Below are 20,529 nucleotides of genomic sequence, written 5' to 3' on the forward strand. Positions count from 1 at the left end.
ATAGAACCGTATACATATGTACATGTAGTACCAACTCACTCTATTTGTTTCGAATATTCAGCAGAAAATATATTATTAACCAGGTCTTTGGGAAAAGATATCAGATTTTCATAAGCAGCCACATAGGGATGATAAAGGACCCCTCGCTGATTAGGTTCTTGTTTACTTAAGAGCAGAGTTGGCCATGTTAGATGATATAACCAAAATCCGGGAGCTCCGGCGGGGGGCAAGATGGTCTTGTTAGTGTATGGTATGAGCTGTGACGTTGACCCAAGAGAATAATGTAAAACATGAGACCAACTCAAGTCTATAATGATTGGGAAAGTCTAGATTTCCACAGCTCTAGCCTGAAATTAAGGATTGTTCTATGCTCCATTTTAATTGTATTATTTTCATTTTGTAGACATGGATGGACCAACCAGGAAAGAAATTGATGGAATATTAATATCACATGTTACCACTGATCCAGTTAAATTCATCACACAATAATAAATTAGTATTTGACATTACGGCATTTGATTATTAGGGCATGATCATGTACATGTTCACTGTAGTAATGTACACACCAGTCAACTTGATTATAATTTTTATCAAAGTGTAGCGCGGCATCAACGATTACTTTATGATATCCTCACTTGTCATCGATGTATTGACATCGAACAATGGACGGCAATTCGAAATTCTTATGGATAGCTTCAATAGGGACAGCGCCGGTGTCAGTACAATTTTCCTAGTTAAAATAAGTATCTACAAAATATAATCTGAAGCAGACAAGAACAATATTTTTTTATTAATGCTTACTTTCATGGATAGAATTAAGGCAATCTAGGCTTGCCAAATCGTTCTAGACTTGAGCTGGATTCCTTTTAAATTTATTCTGTATGGTCTGGGAGACGAACAGGCGTCAGTATCGCATGGAGAACTGGGACAGCCTTAATCAGTGTAATCAGATATGTTGTGGAGTTTCGGTTTTGGGCTGTTTGCTGAATACAGAGACCATATAATAGATTATATGGTCTCTGCTGAATATATAGAATTGCGAGTTATGTATACTCTGTATTCTTTCGTCATGGAAGTCCATATTTCAAGGCATGTATTTGATATTCATAATAACTCCACAAAAGCTACACAATGGCAACAAAACGGTACCAGCATCACAGATACCAATAATACATGAGATACATATAATTACTTTAAAGTTAAAACATGTATCTAAATAGAAAATTAGAAGGATACACTTCCGACATTTTTTCGTATTTTGTTTTCGTTTGGAGAGAGAAGTTGTGATTGGTATCTGATGGGTGCAAACAGGTGTTCCCTTCCGCCCAGGCCTTGCGGCAATGCTATTGCCCAAAATGAAACAAGCCTTGTTCAACAGGTTCAGACTCAAATTTCTATCCCACTTGGGCTCCTTTTAAATTTAAATATAATTTCTCGTGTCGATATGTGTCAGAAGAAATGAAATATTACAGCACTGGTGAATAGGTTATATGCGCGTCAGGGTCGATCCTATAATATCCTTTTATGCAAAATACATATATACTGATGAATTAAGGTAGTAATACTACGCAAATATGTGTCCAGATGCATACATCAGTATCATCTCGTGATCTTAATTCGTGCTTTGAGCCCTTTTTCTACCGGAGATTCTGGGGTGTTACATCACACCAGAAAGCCAGGTCCAAATTCAAGTCATAATTTCATGGTCCGTCTTGTATGTTGGAAACCAATATCGCAGTATGGCTAAATATTGCTGAACGTGGTATTAACCCGATTACTCACATAATTATTCCATTGTCTACAGTCATCTACGAACACTGTACTATCTTTAAGGAGGTATATCTGTATCATCCAAATGTCCATACATATATGTCCACATTTTTATGTATAAAGCAAGTCGTCCTGCACTCTTCCCTAAAAGATAAATGTTAAGCATTTCCTCTGTATGAATTGATATAATGTAATATCGTTTTAATGTAATGCTGATGCAGTAAACGTACCACAGACCTGATGCTAGAATAACATCTAATTTCTGAAATGAACATATTTTACAGAAAAAAACAGTTGTTTAAACAATACTTATAAAATATAAGAACAAGGAGCCAAGAGCCAAATATTGGGCTGTGTTGGACATATTTGTTTCGGGGTCTTATGACAGACAAACCTGATGCCTTTAAGTATAAAGATAAGTAAGTATAGATGTTGTACATATTCAAATATGTTCGTGATTAACCCAACCTTGAAAAATATTGAAAGATGAGTGGTAACTATTTATGCCATTATTTCAAATTAGAATGAGAGCACATCAGGAAAGCATGGTACTTTAATATACGTATCCTGTTAACCCTTGTTATTCTTTTTTAAGTAAGAGCAGCATGTATATCGAGAGTATAGGTTTGGTGCGTGACTTATCACACAGTACTTTCAGAAAGTGTGCATATTCTGTTTATCGGCAATAAATAACATAAGACGATTCATACGGGTAAATACGATTTACTTCAGAACTAGTAGAGATTATTTAAGGTTAGGGGGAAATGTATGTAATTAATTAAACTTTGGCCCGGTTTGAAGGATTTGGGTCCTGGCTTGGGCTTTGTGTTGGACGTGTAGACGGCATTTCCAGGTTTGACGTATCAATGACAAAAATGATGTCAGATGCAATTCTCTGCCTTTTCGGGTGAACAATTGGCTTGCCTTTGGATGTGTTTGTGGCGGGTGCCACTAGTGGACCTGAATGAGCTCGCGTTTTTGCGAGCATCCAATGTCATCATTTATTATGGTGAATCATGAAACATGCTCCTGATGTTGTCGCAATGGTGCATTTGGCGCTACTTTTGGCAAGAGTTTCTCATGATAATGGAAATGCTTATGTCGCTTTTGTTGACCGATAAACATGAAAAGATATAAAGTTAGTGTATATGGTCATGTAATTAAGAAACAAACGACGAGTGGGAGTTGTTTATTGTACGATAAACAACGACCGAGACTCGTTTATTTCTATATGAGATATCAACATTACGTACAGCCTCTTTTAGGGTGTTAAATTAGGAAAAAATACACGCTTTACAATATTTACCCGTACTTAAATAATGATGATTCCTTGAATAGAATCCGACAGCGGCCATGCTTGATAAATCTATTTTAGGATTTGAGTTTGGTCCCGCATATTCTCACAATTTTCTCGTCAATCATCTGTACCTTTTCTCCCAATACCGATTGTCATATCACTCTCACTTTCGGATTCTCCAGCAACATTTATTGGGAACAACTCACTAGACACATACCTCTCAAAAATAAGGTCAAATTTACAAATTTTACTTTTCAAGTTGCGAGTGCATGTTCGAATCTCAATAAATGACGTCATGATAGAACAATTTTTATCGTGAAATAAATATCGCCTCCTTCTTTGTTCTTTGTGATTTATCGCGTAGCTATCTTATATCATCAAATGCCAATTTCTAATTGCTTTATCATGACGTATCCGTGTCATGTAGCAATAACATACACAAATATCGTTGTCTTCGACGTTGAATAGTGTCATGAAATATGATTATCCTCTTGTGTGCAATATTTCTGGTTGATAAATCTAACATATTCTTACTTCAAGAACAGCGACTATACATTATTATATATCCCTTATCAGGTCTCTGTAACATTTGCAAAATGATACAAATATAAAAATACAACTGAACCTAAATGTAATGTTTTAATATCCTTACGTTGCTGAGTGCGGCATTTAACAACAAACAAACAAAACATAATATCTTTAAGAATTATGTTAACAATTCCGATGCTAAAAATAATCTCACAATCTCCATACCTCTTTCTCTCTATGAAAACATAATAACTTTTTTTTTAATAATCTGAAGGAATAATAATGGCAATACTATCATAATTATCATCATTATTTATGTTACTTATCCTCAAGCGAAGTAGTCCTCCACATTATACATTCAGTGTAGAAGCCCATGAACATATGAACTATGTAACATACATTCATGGAAATTAGATGAACAGTTGAAGTTAGCAAATGATATTATTCGGTCGAACGTCTATCAGCCATCTATTCTATTCGTGAAGAACATTTCACGTGGGACCAACAGAGGGAATTATGACTATCGACTTGCTAATTATTTTTTATATTCATGCCAGCTCAAACGATCTATTGGCTTGATTTATTGTTATGGTATCCACAAAATAAGTAGGATCCGATTTTTTCCGTTTTTGTTGAAATAAAACTGAATAATATTTGCTGTTTACATATCAAAGTTTGCCAAATTGTTACAAAATGTTTGCCCACAGCAAGGCTACGTATCCCCAACATATTGTGCTAGGAACAGTATCACTGGACTGAGGGAGGGCGGTATTCCTCCTTGTGGGTCACCTGCTTGGCAATATGGGACGGGAAAACTGCAGGGGGTGAGGGCAGTTAAGTTGATGGTACAGACAGATAAGAGAGATCATTTTACAAATGTGAAACCTCAGTCCACAAAGGAAGAGGCGAAAGCTGAAACTTGGTGAGGTTTACAGAACAAAGGCAGTTATTTCTAGTTTCTTACTGACTCTCGAAGATACATTTAATAAAACAATTAATGCGCGTGTGTGTGTGTGTGTGTGTGTGTGTGTGTGTGTGTGTGTGTGTGTGTGTGTGTGTGTGTGTGTGTGTGTGTGTGTGTGTGTGTGTGAGAACGGGGTATGGGTGTTGGTGTCTGTCTGTATGTCTGTGTATGTGTGTGTGTGTGTTGAGGGATGGTGTGGGTGTTGGTGTCTGTATATGAGTGTGGAGGGAGTATGGGTGTTGGTATCTGTTTGTGTGTGTGTGTGTGTGTTTCTGTGTGTTTGTGTGTGTGGAGAGGATGTTGGTGTTAGTGTTTGTCGGTGTCTGATTGTTTGTATGTGTGTGTGGTGGGGAGGAGGATGGGTGCTGGTGTCTGTCTATGCGTGTGTCTGCGTGTGTGTGTGTGGAGGGGGGTATGGGTGTTGATATCCGTCTGTGTTTGTGTGTGTGTGAATACTCATACCCGCCACATCCTCAACCACTTAACTTACTCACACAATCATCTGACAACATGTTCGCCAACCCTCGTATCACAACGCATGCACGCATGCACGCACGCACACACACACACACACACACACACACACACACACACACACACACATCACATTCTTCTTTACCCACCATTATGTCTACGTCAGCCATCATGGATCCATGCGCATGCTTTCATACATAATCCATCCTCCCACCATTCCCCAACATCCATCGAACTATAACTATATCCGCCCTCATGTATCGGTATTCGTGCTTTCATACATACATACACCCCCCTACCATTCCCCTACATCCATCGCAGTATAACTATGACTATAACCGCCTTCGTGCATCCGCACTTATGTTCACACTGCCTTGCATATGCATCGAATTACACGTTTAAAATATCGTAAATATTTTACAACATGTACATATTATATATCAGCATACAGAGATTATTATAACGCAATAGATTTCATCCGTCAAAACATCACAGAAAGAGGGGCAGCCTGGAATTTTACAATGGCATCTGAATGCACTAAGACGTTCAACTGGTCAGGAGGTGAGAGTTGCGGAAGATTACGGTAAACTTCAGTTACAGATCTCCATTACGAATATCTAAAGTATGAATAAAGATCACAGCTTGCTATGGTGTGTACTTCATGCCTGCAGAATTAGCAATGTCCTTAGCTTTAAATTGTATGTCTAAATGCTTATGTAGACAAAGACCCAAATGTATATAGGCATGACCATATTATATTCTACGCAAATATCACCACATTTAAAAAAAAAGCTAGATTGAGTCTTTGAAGGGCATTAAGAACTGATACACACAAGGAAAAATATTTATGGATGTCAACGGAGGAACACTGCGTTTCGGAATATATACTTTCTCCTTCATCAGGTGCATATTATTAAATGCTATGAGGCAGAGAACATATATTTATACCTGTAAGAACAACAAAAGTAAAAAGATATCAAAGATGGGAACGCAACAAGGGAAGCCAACAGATAACTGGCATGGCGCTGATTACCCCGCCTCCCGTTTGCCCATTGTCCATTTCCCATTACCAATCATTCATAAGTTAAGTTTTGGCTTTAATTTGTCCATTGATAATCAACCATCAACGTCTATTATCTCCACCCTAAAAATATGTAGTTTACTGAGAAAGTGGTATCCAAATATAATGTGTGTTACTGTTGACCACTTTCTTCAAGGCATTGTTGGTTCAAAGCTTTCGGTCATAGAAGCCGTGCCATTTTTCTCTTGTCAGAGGAGTACACAAAGTATACGTCATCTGGACTAACATTTTTGGTTCGGTGGCTGGGTTAGATCGCCAACATTGTGTTCTGGCGATTGGGTGCCTCACTCACCGTGTGGGTTCAAATCCCGGACGGGACTCAACCAAAGAAAGTACGAGAATCTGTACTTTACTCAGAAAGTGTTATCCCAATTATAACATTTTGTTGTCAAGAAAACACAATAAATGTATATTCGGCTTTGGATGGGTAATGATATCACAGACATACACGGATATTGATGATGACTTGGAGGAGCTTCGTAACGCATGTCTTCTCAATTCAGGGATTGGTAAATCCAAATATGTGTGTGCGCGTGCGTGCGTGCGTGCGTAAATGTGGGCCTGTTGGATGTTACATAAAACATTCATCTTGAGCGGGATGGTAGTTCGAGTTGGATTAGCATGTTAACTATATGATCTTCTTTAAGCAGAGAATGCCGCGCATGAATGTATTGATGAAATTCCTAGGTAAATGGGACCTTTTCGTCCCCAGGAATACCCACAGTGGAGACTTCAATGGGGATAGGGTGTACACAATGTGCTACCTGGTAGATTGTGTGTCATCAGACCGGACAACGTTGGTCTTTGACTGATTGTGGCGTAAAACACACTAATGTCTTATTCATTTACTAATATCGGAAATTGAATGTTCATCTTAATTGTTATTGTTGAACATGTAATATATTTTTAGAGAAATAAAACAGTGACATAATAACTACAACTTTATGTGAGCGCGAGTAGCTTTTTTGGAATGAGATGAATAAGTCTTATAAAGTTGTAAGCTTCACAACCGTGTAACTATGAATTGACTTTATTGGGTAATCAAAAAAGAGATAAGACCTAAAATAGCCAAATTTCATACGATTTCACTTGTCCACCATCGTGGATGCAAGGCGAAAACATTTCAGCGCGTTTGAAGCCACTGAGAATGCCCCCTGCAGAGTTGGACGGACATTCTGCGGTGGCGCGGCTGAGTTGACCAGAGGCTATCAGCAGTATTTCCTGTCCAGGTTATTTAGGTCAGTTGTTTGTGTGTGTGTGTGTGTGTGTGTGTGTGCGTGTGCGTGTGCGTGTGCGTGTGTGCGTGCGTGCATGCGGGGGGGGGGGTGAGATTGGGGGGATAGATGATAGATTCAGCAACAAGTAAGGTCATCTTGAGTGGGAGGGTATTCGCAGATGGATTAGCATATGAACTATGATTCTCTTTAGGCAGAAAATGAGGATCCACGATGTTCGACCTGGTGGAAGTGTGTTATCAAACCTCACAGCATTGGTTTTTTGACTGACTGTAGCGTCAAAACAAACTCATTCATTTACTTGAACTGAATGTTCATCTTAATTGTTATGGATAGTCACGGAGCCATGATCCAGAGTACAGGGTGTCATTAGATAGAAATAAACTAAGTAATAATAGGATTACCAGAAAAACGGGGTTTTACACACAAGCCAATAAACTTCGCTCATTAACACCAGAGTAAGTCAGTGCAAGATTGAAAACTACCCCATAATTATGTATGACATGCTTGTCGGGTATTGCTACATATATATGTGAAAACAAAGTTATTAAAATGAAGAGCAAAACTGATGAAAGTTAACAATAAACGTGTATACGTGTTATATCGTCACTGCAAAAATAATGATTGTTTGTCTTTAGTATTAACATTCAAATACGTTATATCTGTATTAGTGATATTGTCTTTGTTCCACCGGTGAGTCACGCGTTAGCCGTACTATCTCGTAGTATAATTGTATTTCTGAAGACATCACGATACAGTTTTACGATGCATCACGTCTGCACTAGCGCTTGATAACAGCCTTGTGTTTGGGTGTTTCAGTGGTTTAAATCGCTGCTCTTGATATTGTTGATCAAACTTTGATACTATGAACAATATAATGTTATGTGAGAGGATGACTTTAGACCGGTAACATACTAATAGTATATAGGATGACATAAACAGAACAATGAGAAGTTCGTCCAGATTAGTGTATAGGCAACATTTAATAATTAAAAAAAATACATTCAACAACTCCCCTTTTAAGTCCATTTTCCTGACTTATAAGTAAATGCAAGAACAATCGGCCGGAATACAATGTATAGTTCTTGTCCACTTCCATATGACTATATAGCATACAATAAGCTATCGGGTCCCGTTTAGATCGGTTTGGGTGGCAGCCTAGATAGCCATAGAATAGTTTCATCTTGGAATCTCCCATATCACTGGGGATACTCTTCAATTTAAATGGAGTTACTCGTTACGATTCCGAACCTTCACGTGACTGTGTTTATGAACCATTGTAAAAATAGTGGTGACATTAATTCTAGGAAACAATACGCGAAATCGCGCATGCACAGAACGGAAAATTTGGTCAAGGCATTAAGTAATCCGCATGCGCAGAACGATTGATTTCAGTACTTCCGCTAAGCGCTTCGAGTGCAGCGTCAAACGCGGGCCTGTAATCTAACACGCGGGGACTGACCAATGAAAACTGAGAAGTAGAAATACCGGTAGACGCTGTTGCTTGATTGACAGTGTCAATCAAGAAAGGGAGGAGCTTAACGCTATCGTTCTCTCCCAGTAAATTCCGATGTCAAATAACGACGTTATTTGGACGGAAAAACGATGGTTTGAAAACGTCCAAATAACGTCGTTTTTCCGTCCAATGACCATATACGGAAAAAAACGACGTTTTCGTGTTTGCAGTGTCAAAATATCAACAAGGGACATAACTCGCAATAGCCACTGGTGGCGCTACGATCGAGCCCCGAAATTCCAGCCAAATTCGGCAAAGGTGGAAACTGGACTTTTACACTGAGGTTAAATCCCTGGCCTCGGGAAGATGGCAATATTCCAACAGCGCCTGCCTTTCGTATTTACATTTCGCAATCAAGCATGCTGTATCCACAAAGATTTCAAAGAGCCTCATACGACTCTTGTTAGAAATTGTTTGATCAAGGTAAACCTTTCAAAAGGTTTTATGGTAGATTGAGTGAGTATGGTTTCAGTGGTATATTCCAGCAACATCACGGCGGGGGACACCAGATATGGGCTTCACACATTGTACCCATGTAGGGAATCGAACCCGGGTCTTCGGTGTTACGAACCACCAGGCTACCCGACCGCCCCTTTTATTGTAAACATATGGAGCTCATTTCTAAATTTGACGCATAATTGACAAAAATGATGTCCGATGCAATTCCCCATTTTGACTTGTAGTATATGTTCCCATGTTTCTATCAGGTGAAGAATTGACTTGCCTTTGCAGGTGTTTGTGACAGGTGCCACCAATGGGGCAGGGTACGCTCCGCCCGATCCCGTTAGTCGCCTTTCACGGCAAGCATAGTCGCCTTTTACGGCAAGCATAGTCGCCTTTCACGGCAAGCATAGTCGCCTTTTACGGCAAGCATAGTCGCCTTTCACGGCAAGCATAGTCGCCTATTACGACAAGCATAGTCGCCTTTCACGGCAAGCATAGTCGCCTTTCACGGCAAGCATAGTCGCCTTTCACGGCAAGCATAGTCGCCTATTACGGCAAGCATAGTCGCCTTTCACGGCAAGCATAGTCGCCTATTACGACAAGCATAGTCGCCTTTCACGGCAAGCATAGTCGCCTTTCACGGCAAGCATAGTCGCCTTTTACGGCAAGCATAGTCGCCTTTCACGGCAAGCATAGTCGCCTTTTACGGTGAGCATGGGTTGCTGAAGACCTATTCTACCCCGGATCTTCATGGGTTCATAGGGCACGAGAAGTGATATTGAAATACCCTAAGCCGAATCCCAAATTGAGTAGAATTCCTCTGGTAGGGTATCCTCAGATAGTTGTTGTGCCAAAGGAATGTTTTTGAAAACTCGGGCATCATGGGCAGACCAAGGATAGGCACAATAAACATTTATGAATTTAAATGTGCTATCACATACACCCTGTAAATGCGTGGTAGGTTATCATTTCCAACAGATGCAGGAATCCCGGAATGCTTGATTGTTTCTTCAGCGAAATTCCAGCGCAATTGGGATCCACGCAATTGGGATACGATGACATGCCTGACCACTCGATCCCGTTAGTCGCCTCTTACGACAAGAATAGTTGCCTTTGCACTTGGTCCGGGAATCGGTACATACGAGCATAGTCACCTTATATGCTTGCCGTAAAAGGTGACTATGCTTGTCGTAAAAGGCGACTAACGGGATCGGGTGGTCAGGCTCGCTGATTTGGTTGGTGCATGCCATCGATCCCAAATGCGTGGATCGAGGCTCATGAGACCCGTGAAGATCCGGGGTAGAATAGGTCTTCAACAACCCATGCCTGCCTTAAAAGACGACTATGCTTGTCGTAAAAGGCGACTAACGGGATTGGGTGGTCAGGCTCGCTGACTTGGTTGATGCATGTCATCGATCCCAATTGCGTGGATCGATGCTCATGATGTCAATCACTGGATTGTCTGGTCCAGACCGCCGTCATATAGTTGGAATATTGCTGAGTGCGGCGTTAAACAACATACTAACCAACCAACGAGGCTCATGATGTCAATCACTGGATTGTCTGGTCCAGACTCGATTATTTACAGACCGCCGTCATATAGCTGGAATATTGCTGAGTGCGGCGTTAAACAATAAACCAACCAACCAACCAACCGATAGGGTAGGACATTCGAAACCGTGTTCGCAACACCTTGTGTCATCTCTGACTTTCAGTGATGCATTGATATAACTTGGGCTTTGTCGTTTTATATTTACTTACACTTACCCTGCAATTCCTCGTCACGCACAGTAAATATCAGCGGTGTTTGCTCAGAGTGGTAAGAATACACAGTGATCCTTCTGTCCCACTCCGTTTACGTAATTATGTAGGTTACCTCCATACCGTACAGCCAGGGCGGAGATGACTCCTACTGTGCTTGCCGTAAGAGGCGATTAACGGGATTGTGTGGTCAGGCTTGATGACTTGCGTTGATCGATGCGCATGATATCAATCACAGGATTGTCTGGTCCATACTCAATAATTTACAGACCGCCGTCACATAGCTCGAATATTGCAGAGTGGTGTCCAACAACAAACAATAAATACTCGAGGTTGGGCCAGACGAACTAGTGACTTGAAGCTTGATTTGGTTTGGTTTGTTGTTTTACGCCGCACCCAGCAATATTCCAGCTATATGACGGCGGTCTGTAAATAATCGAGTCCAGTGATTGATATCATGAGCATCGATCCACGCAATTGGGATCGATGACATGTATCAACGAAATCAGCGAGCCTGACCACCCGATCCCGTTAGTCGCCTTTTACGACAAGCATAGTCGCTTTTTAAGGCAAGCATGGGTTGCTGAAGACCGATTCTACCCCGGATCGTCACGCGTAGCAGCTTGAGCACCGGTGACACACAAGCAACCAAGTCACCGAGCCACACCAGTTCTCTGTACCTGTCCCTCCACACACACACACACACACACACGTGAATACCCGGGTCATAATTTGGCCCCAGCAACGCATGGTCGTAGTAAGAGGCGACTAAGGGGATCGGATGGTCAGACCCGGTGACTTGGTTTCCTGCATGTCATCGTGTCACAATTGCGTGGATCGGTGCTCGTGTTCACCACTGGATGCCCTCGTCCAGACTCGATCGTCCAGCAGCTGCTTATATACTTCCTAAGACAACTGTCACAACACGCCATATTCGTTCTACAAAAATATATAATGAATACATGATGTCACACGATTTTAATTTCAAAAGCAGGATCGCCCTTCTGTCACTGTTCTCGCTGGATCCCCTAGCCCCTGAAGCCTGGAACAAATAAAATACGTTTTAAGATGTGTCCGTAATCTGCTCAGTTCTATATGCATGGGAATTTGTGTTTTGCTTAGATTTATTACGGGAGGAATGGAAGCTAACTATTCAAAAACATCGATAATTTTGTTCCGAGTGAGTGAGTGTCAACGCCCCTTCAACAGTACATGAGTGGGTGGGTGGTTGGAAGGATGGAAATTGGTGGTTTTACGCCGATTTTATCAGTCAGCAATGTCACAGCAGGGCACATCAGAAACGGGCTTCAGACATTGTACACACGTGATGAGTCGAAACACGATGTAGCAGGCTCAAAGACTCCACCTAAATTTGATTCTAGAGTCTTTTTGGCCTAGGCTCACATGACTCCCCTAGCCAGGCTCAAAACGCTCCCTCTAGGCTCAACAAACTGCCCTACTGGGCCCAAATGGCACCCCGTGTTTTGAAATAAAGTGATTACAGAAAAGATTAAACATATCTTGTATTATAAAGGTTTTCAACCCCTCTTCCTTATTTTCTATTCTGAAATGTCAGGTAAAGAACGATCCCCAATATTGTGTCAGATGTTTTAGTACCAGTTATTTTATTACAGTTTTATATTTAGCTTTATTTGGAAAACTCAAGGTGCCTCTCTTAAATCACTATACTTTTCTCAACCTATAATATATTTTCAGAATACTCCCTTTGTCCTACATCCAGTTCTTTTATATCAGGATCAAACTACTTCCCCTATTCTATATCTTCTTTGTGACGAACGAACGCTGTGACATTAAGCTACCTCACCATTCCCCAATGGATCAGTGTTACTATTCTGAGGTTTCATCGAAAAACTGAAAATAATTCGTTCTCTTTAGACTAAGAAATGATTTCTACCCATTCACTTGACTTTGACTTTTGACTCTTAATTCCCGTTTGTGGTTGTAACGAAATAGTGTTGTAAATATTGCATAAATGTAAAAAAGAAAACTGGAGGTGTTTAATTGTGAATTGAACCCGTGACGATCTGGGGTAGAAAAGTTCTTTAGCAACCTTTGCTTGTCATAGGAGGCGACTAACGGGATCGGATGGTCAGGGAGTGAGTGAGTTGGGTCTGACGCTGCTTTTAGCAATATTACAACAATATCACGGCGGGGGACACCAGAAAAGAGCTTCAGGCGTTGTACCCATGTCGGGAATCGAACCCTGGTCTTCAACGTGACGAGCTAACCACAAGGCTACCCGACCGCCCCGGGTTGTCAGACTCGCTGACTTGGTTGATGTATGACATGGTATCCCAATTACGTGGAGACCCGTGAAGGTCCGGGGTAGAATGGGTCTTCAGCAACCCATTCTTGCCGTAAAAGGTGACTATGCTTTTTTTACAGATCGCAGTCATATAGCTGGACCATTGCTGAGTGCGGCGTTAAACAACAATTAAACATAATTGTGAATTGTGAATCAGATACGGTTTAACAAGCAGAACTAAAGCATCAAGACCGGAAGTGAAGCATAATAAACAACACACTCACCTCTCCTGCAGCGACAGGTGGTACACCCTCTCTTGTTGCTTGCATATCCAAAGAGACATCGTCTACGACACCTCAGTTGGCGGCATGGCGCCCGCTGGCATTCACAAGACGGACATCCATCTATTTGCCTCTGACCGTACTGACATGGTCTGGCGCATCGTATGGCAGGGCACTGTGCTTCCGCCTTACATTCACAGGACTGACAACCGTTTATTATCTTGTAACCATTTTCACACGGCCTACATTTAACGAGAGGACAAACTGATGGAGGATTGCATTCACAAGACGGACATCCATCTATTTCCCTCCGACCGTATTGACATCGACTGGCGCATCGTATGGCGAGGCACTGTGGTTCCGCCTTGCATTCACAGGACCGGCATCCATCTTTAATCTGGTATCCATACTTGCATGGTAGGCACTTCCGCAAAGGGCACCCAGGATTGCAGTCACATGTCGGGCAACCGTCGACAATCTTTTGTCCGTGTTCACAAGGTGGACATTTCAGTTGTGGGCAAATCGTCGGAAGTGTTGATCTACATCCGCAGGTTGGGCAGCCATTACTGTCCTCCGCTACTCCGAACTGACATCTCAGAAAAAGGTGACACAGCCGAGGGATACACCGCTGAGTGACGCATGTGCAGATATTACATCCGCCTACCTGTTTACAATCCAGTTCCGATTGTGCCGCGCATTGTGGTAACGACGGACACAAATTGGGTGGTCGTGTTGGTACTGTAGTGTGGGAAAGAATAATATTGTATTTACTCTATATATTTAAGCGTGTTCGTACGTCAGTCCAGACAATCCAGTGACTGACATGGGCATCGATCCACGCAATTGGGATCTGATGACATGCATCGACCAAGTCTGCGAGCCTTGACCACCCGATCACGATAGTCGCCTCTTACGACAAGCGTATATTCGCTTTTTACTGCAAGTAATTGGCTTCACACATTGTAACCATGTCGGGAATAGAACCCGGGTCTCCATCGTGATGAGCGAACGCTTTAACCACTAGGCTACCCAACCGCCCCGGGTGGTCAGACTCGCTGACTTGGCTGATACATGTCATCGTATCCCAATTACGTGGATCGATGCTGATCATGTTAATCACTGGATTGTCTAGTCCAGACATGATTATTTTTCAGACCGCAGTCATATAGCTGGACCATTGCTGAGTGCGGCCATAAACAACAAACAAACATAATTGTGAATTGTTAATCAGATACGGTTTAACAAACGGAACTAAAGCATCAAGACCGGAAGTGAAGCATGATAAACAACACACTCACCTCTCTTGCAGCGACAGGTGGTACACCCTCTCTTGTTTCTTGCATATCCAAAGAGACATCGTCTACGACACCTCAGTTGGCGGCATGGCGCCCGCTGGCACTCACAAGACGGACATCCATCTATTTGCCTCTGACCGTACTGACATGGTCTGGCGCATCGTATGGCGGGGCACTGTGGTTCTGCCTTGCACTCACAGGACTGACAACCGTCTATTATCTTGTAACCATTTTCACACGGTCTACATTTAATGAGAGGACAGACTGATGGAGGATTGCATTCACAAGACGGACATCCATTTATATCCCTCCGACCGTATTGACATCGACTGGCGCATCGTATGGCGGGGCACTGTGGTTCTGCCTTGCACTCACAGGACTGACAACCGTCTATTATCTTGTAACCATTTTCACACGGTCTACATTTAACGAGAGGACAGACTGATGGAGGATTGCATTCACAAGACGGACATCCATTTATTTCCCTCCGACCGTATTGACATCGACTGGCGCATCGTATGGCGGGGCACTGTGGTTCTGCCTTGCACTCACAGGACTGACAACCGTCTATTATCTTGTAACCATTTTCACACGGTATACATTTAACGAGAGGACAAACTGATGGAGGATTGCATTCACAGGATGGACACCCATCTATTTCCCTTTGACCGTATTGACATCGACTGGCGCATCGTATGGCGGGGCACTGTGGTTCTGCCTTGCACTCACAGGACTGACAACCGTCTATTATCTTGTAACCATTTTCACACGGTCTACATTTAACGAGAGGACAGACTGATGGAGGATTGCATTCACAAGACGGACATCCATTTATTTCCCTCCGACCGTATTGACATCGACTGGCGCATCGTATGGCGAGGCACTGTGGTTCCGCCTTGCATTCACAGGACCGGCATCCATCTTTAATCTGGTATCCATACTTGCATGGTAGGCACTTCCGCAAAGGGCACCCAGGATTGCAGTCACATGTCGGGCAACCGTCGACAATCTTTTGTCCGTGTTCACAAGGTGGACATTTCAGTTGTGGGCAAATGGTCGGAGGTGTTGATCTACTGAGGTGCTGAGAGACGCATGTGCAGATATTACATCCGCCTACCTCTTTACAATCCAGTTCCGATTGGTCCGCGCATTGTGGTAACGACGGACACAAATTGGGTGGTCGTGTTGGTACTGTAGTGTGGGAAAAAATAATATTGCATTTACTCTATATATTTAAGCGTGTTCGTACGTCAATCCAGACAATCCAGTGACTGACATGGGCATCGATCCACGCAATTGGGATCTGATGACATGCATCGACCAAGTCTGCGAGCCTTGACCACCCGATCACGATAGTCGCCTCTTACGACAAGCGTATATTCGCTTTTTACTGCAAGTAATTGGCTTCACACATTGTAACCATGTCGGGAATAGAACCCGGGTCTCCAGCGTGATGAGCGAACGCTTTAACCACTAAGCTACCCAACCGCCCCGGGTGGTCAGACTCGCTGACTTGGCTGATACATGTCATCGTATCCCAATTACGTGGATCGATGCTCATGATGTTAATCACTGGATTGTCTAGTCCAGACATGATTATTTTTCAGACCGCAGTCATATAGCTGGACCATTGCTGAGTGCGGCCATAAACAACAAACAAACATAATTGTGAATTGTTAATCAGATACGGTTTAACAAACGGAACTAAAGCATCAGGACCGGAAGTGAAGCATGATAAACAACACACTCACCTCTCTTGCAGCGACAGGTGGTACACCCTCTCTTGTTTCTTGCATATCCAAAGAGACATCGTCTACGACACCTCAGTTGGCGGCATGGCGCCCGCTGGCACTCACAAGACGGACATCCATCTATTTGCTTCTGACCGTACTGACATGGTCTGGCGCATCGTATGGCAGGGCACTGTGCTTCCGCCTTGCACTCACAGGACTGACAACCGTCTATTATCTTGTAACCATTTTCACACGGTCTACATTTAACGAGAGGACAAACTGATGGAGGATTGCATTCACAGGATGGACACCCATCTATTTCCCTTTGACCGTATTGACATCGACTGGCGCATCGTATGGCGGGGCACTGTGGTTCTGCCTTGCACTCACAGGACTGACAACCGTCTATTATCTTGTAACCATTTTCACACGGTCTACATTTAACGAGAGGACAAACTGATGGAGGATTGCATTCACAGGATGGACACCCATCTATTTCCCTTTGACCGTATTGACATCGACTGGCGCATCGTATGGCGGGGCACTGTGGTTCTGCCTTGCACTCACAGGACTGACAACCGTTTATTATCTTGTAACCATTTTCACACGGTATACATTTAACGAGAGGACAAACTGATGGAGGATTGCATTCACAGGATGGACACCCATCTATTTCCCTTTGACCGTATTGACATCGACTGGCGCATCGTATGGCGGGGCACTGTGGTTCTGCCTTGCACTCACAGGACTGACAACCGTCTATTATCTTGTAACCATTTTCACACGGTCTACATTTAACGAGAGGACAGACTGATGGAGGATTGCATTCACAAGACGGACATCCATTTATTTCCCTCCGACCGTATTGACATCGACTGGCGCATCGTATGGCGGGGCACTGTGGTTCTGCCTTGCACTCACAGGACTGACAACCGTCTATTATCTTGTAACCATTTTCACACGGTCTACATTTAACGAGAGGACAGACTGATGGAGGATTGCATTCACAAGACGGACATCCATTTATTTCCCTCCGACCGTATTGACATCGACTGGCGCATCGTATGGCGGGGCACTGTGGTTCTGCCTTGCACTCACAGGACTGACAACCGTCTATTATCTTGTAACCATTTTCACACGGTCTACATTTAACGAGAGGACAAACTGATGGAGGATTGCATTCACAGGATGGACACCCATCTATTTCCCTTTGACCGTATTGACATCGACTGGCGCATCGTATGGCGAGGCACTGTGGTTCCGCCTTGCATTCACAGGACCGGCATCCATCTTTAATCTGGTATCCATACTTGCATGGTAGGCACTTCCGCAAAGGGCACCCAGGATTGCAGTCACATGTCGGGCAACCGTCGACAATCTTTTGTCCGTGTTCACAAGGTGGACATTTCAGTTGTGGGCAAATGGTCGGAGGCGTTGATCTACTGAGGTGCTGAGAAACGCATGTGCAGATATTACATCCGCCTACCTGTTTACAATCCAGTTCCGATTGTGCCGCGCATTGTGGTAACGACGGACACAAATTGGGTGGTCGTGTTGGTACTGTAGTGTGGGAAAGAATCAAATTTTATTTACTGTTTGCTTTTTTAGCGTGTTCATACATCAATTTGTATAACTGCAGGACAAAAATATGACCAACACAATAAAATGAATAGGTATTGCCGACTTCTTGTTAGTAATTCAACTGGTCGGTCAAAGTTCGCGAAAGTTTGGTCTGACGTGACCCGTAATGGGATGTCCTCAGATCTTTGTTTAGTGGTAGCAAGAACTAAGATCTGATTTTAATCAGGTTGAATATAATAGTGCAGCATTCGGAAACATACTCACATGGGCAGCTGATGCACCGGCATGGCCAACATTCCGTTTCACTTTCGCATTGACATATCTCCGAACACAGCCTGCATGGCTCGGACGTTGCTGGGGGAAAATAAATATAAAACTGAGGCACGGCTCCAGAGATGGTTTGGGGCGTTAAAGGCAAAATAGAGGTGAAAATGCGTAATAATGGATCACGGCAACTGGGTTCGAATCACAGATTCATCCTGTGTCTTGGTTTGTCTGCACCATACTATGCTGATGGTAATTAGGAAAATGGTAAAAGTCTGAAACTAGCTTCTGTTCTATTTCCTCTAACATCTAGTTAATAGTCAGTGTTATAACTGAAATACTTTTTCAAAGCGACTTATTCTAAAGCCATCTTGCGAAATCAACTAATAGCTCAAACCAGCAAGACGTGTTAACAGTGAATGGGTTGTTTGTGTTTAACGCTGCTGTGAAAGGTATTTTAAGTGATACGGTGCGTCAATTTATCTGCTGAAGCAGGGACAGATACAGCACGGCCACTTGGGTTTGTATTACCAATTATGGATTGTTTGTTGCTCAACGCCCCACTCAGCAATATTCCAGCTATTTGACGGCAATCTGGAAATTATCGAGTCTGGACGAGACAATCCAGTCATTGACACCATGAGCATCGATCCATGCAATTGGGATACGATATGGTTTGGTTTGGTTTGTTGTTTAACGCCGAACTCAGCAATATTCCAGCTATATGACGGCAGTCTGCATAATAATCGAGTCTAGACCAGACAATCCAGTGATTGATATCATGAGCATCGATCCACACAATTGGGATCGATGACCTGCATCAATCAAGTCAGCGAGCCTGACCACCCGATCCCGTTAGTCGCCTCTTACGACAAGCAAAGTGGCCTTTTATGGCAAGCATGGGCTGCTGAAGACCAATTCTACCCCGGATATTCACAGATATCGAGTCTGGACCAAACAATCCAGTGATTAATATCATGGGCATCGATCCAACGAATTAGAAATAGTATGTATCTTATGACATGGCATTAAATTACATAAAGTGACAACACCTTAACAATGTATCCAATTGCGGAGGCTGACTGAATTAATGTTTACAATACAGTGCAACTTTAATACTCCGGACACCTCGGTTATCAGGAAACCCGCTTTCCGTACGACATATGTTATGAACGTTTACATATGTAAAATATTCTGTTTATACTTTTCTAGACAAGAGCCTTAACAAAGATTCGTTAGTGAGGAAATTTGATAATCCGGAACTAGGAACGGTCGTGTTTAACGAGGTTCCAACATATTAATTTTTTTATCAAATGAAATAATATTACCTTCCGAGCCAGCCAGCAGTGCACAGACAACCAGAAGGAATGAGATATCCATGTCAGTGTCCTACCAGCCAAGGACGCTCACGTCTATATACAGCGTGTACCTGTTCAACCTCGTGTAAACAGACAGTGTTTGATCAGGGTACGCATATACGGACCAATAAGCTCACTGAAGATGACTCTTGCTGTAACTGGAGATGTAACTGCTGCTGGTTACCGTATTTCGTCTAGAAGATGCCCTGGAGTCTATCGATTTCGCGCAATCCGTTGACCCGGCGTCTATTATGTTTAATGCTGGCAGTGACAACTCAGAACCTTACCGATTGCCACATTGTAGAGTTTTGGTTGGTTTGTTGTTTAACACACTCGGCTGTATGACGGCGGTCTGTAAATAATCGAGTCTGGACCAGACAATCCAGTGATTGACATCATGAGCATCGATCCACGCAATTGGGATCGATGACATGCATCAACCAGGTCACCGAGCCTGACCACCCAATCCCGTTAGTCGCCTTTAACGACAAGCTTAGTCGCCTTTTACGGCAAGCATGGGTTGCTGAAGACCTATTCTACCCCGGATCTTCACGGTACCCAAATTGTAGAGTCAGACAAGGGTTCATTTGCAGGAAACAGTGTCAATTTATCACCAGGCTTCTAATGGAGGACCACCTTCTACTAGTATTTTGGGGTCAGAGCACATGACCCCGCGTCAAT

General features: G+C 42.8%; 1 protein-coding gene across 1 annotated transcript; it reads right to left on the minus strand.

Annotated features, from left to right (window-relative positions):
- Positions 1–12,014: 12,014 nt before the first annotated feature.
- LOC139461255 (cysteine-rich motor neuron 1 protein-like) lies at positions 12,015–19,908 on the minus strand. Its single transcript, XM_071242892.1, has 6 exons — positions 19,819–19,908; positions 18,491–18,580; positions 16,664–18,205; positions 14,916–16,103; positions 13,621–14,355; positions 12,015–12,112 (listed from the first exon to the last, which is right to left on the minus strand). The coding sequence occupies exons 1-6, from the start codon at positions 19,868–19,870 to the stop codon at positions 12,099–12,101; spliced, it is 3,621 nt and encodes a 1,206-aa protein (XP_071098993.1). The 5' UTR covers positions 19,871–19,908; the 3' UTR covers positions 12,015–12,098.
- Positions 19,909–20,529: the final 621 nt, after the last annotated feature.

Source organism: Haliotis cracherodii, unplaced genomic scaffold (genome assembly GCF_022045235.1).
Source record: "Haliotis cracherodii isolate W230 unplaced genomic scaffold, xgHalCrac1.p SCAF_14, whole genome shotgun sequence".
Classification (NCBI taxonomy): domain Eukaryota; kingdom Metazoa; phylum Mollusca; class Gastropoda; order Lepetellida; family Haliotidae; genus Haliotis; species Haliotis cracherodii.

Excerpts from the sequence above, each read along its gene's own strand:
- LOC139461255 (XM_071242892.1), bottom strand. The coding sequence starts at position 19,870 with ATGGATATCTCATTCCTTCTGGTTGTCTGTGCACTGCTGGCTGGCTCG. Across the intron at positions 18,581-19,818 it reads ACTGCTGGCTGGCTCGGAAG|CAACGTCCGAGCCATGCAGG; the intron begins GTAATATTATTT and ends ATTTTCCCCCAG. Across the intron at positions 18,206-18,490 it reads CCGGTGCATCAGCTGCCCAT|TACCAACACGACCACCCAAT; the intron begins GTGAGTATGTTT and ends CCCACACTACAG.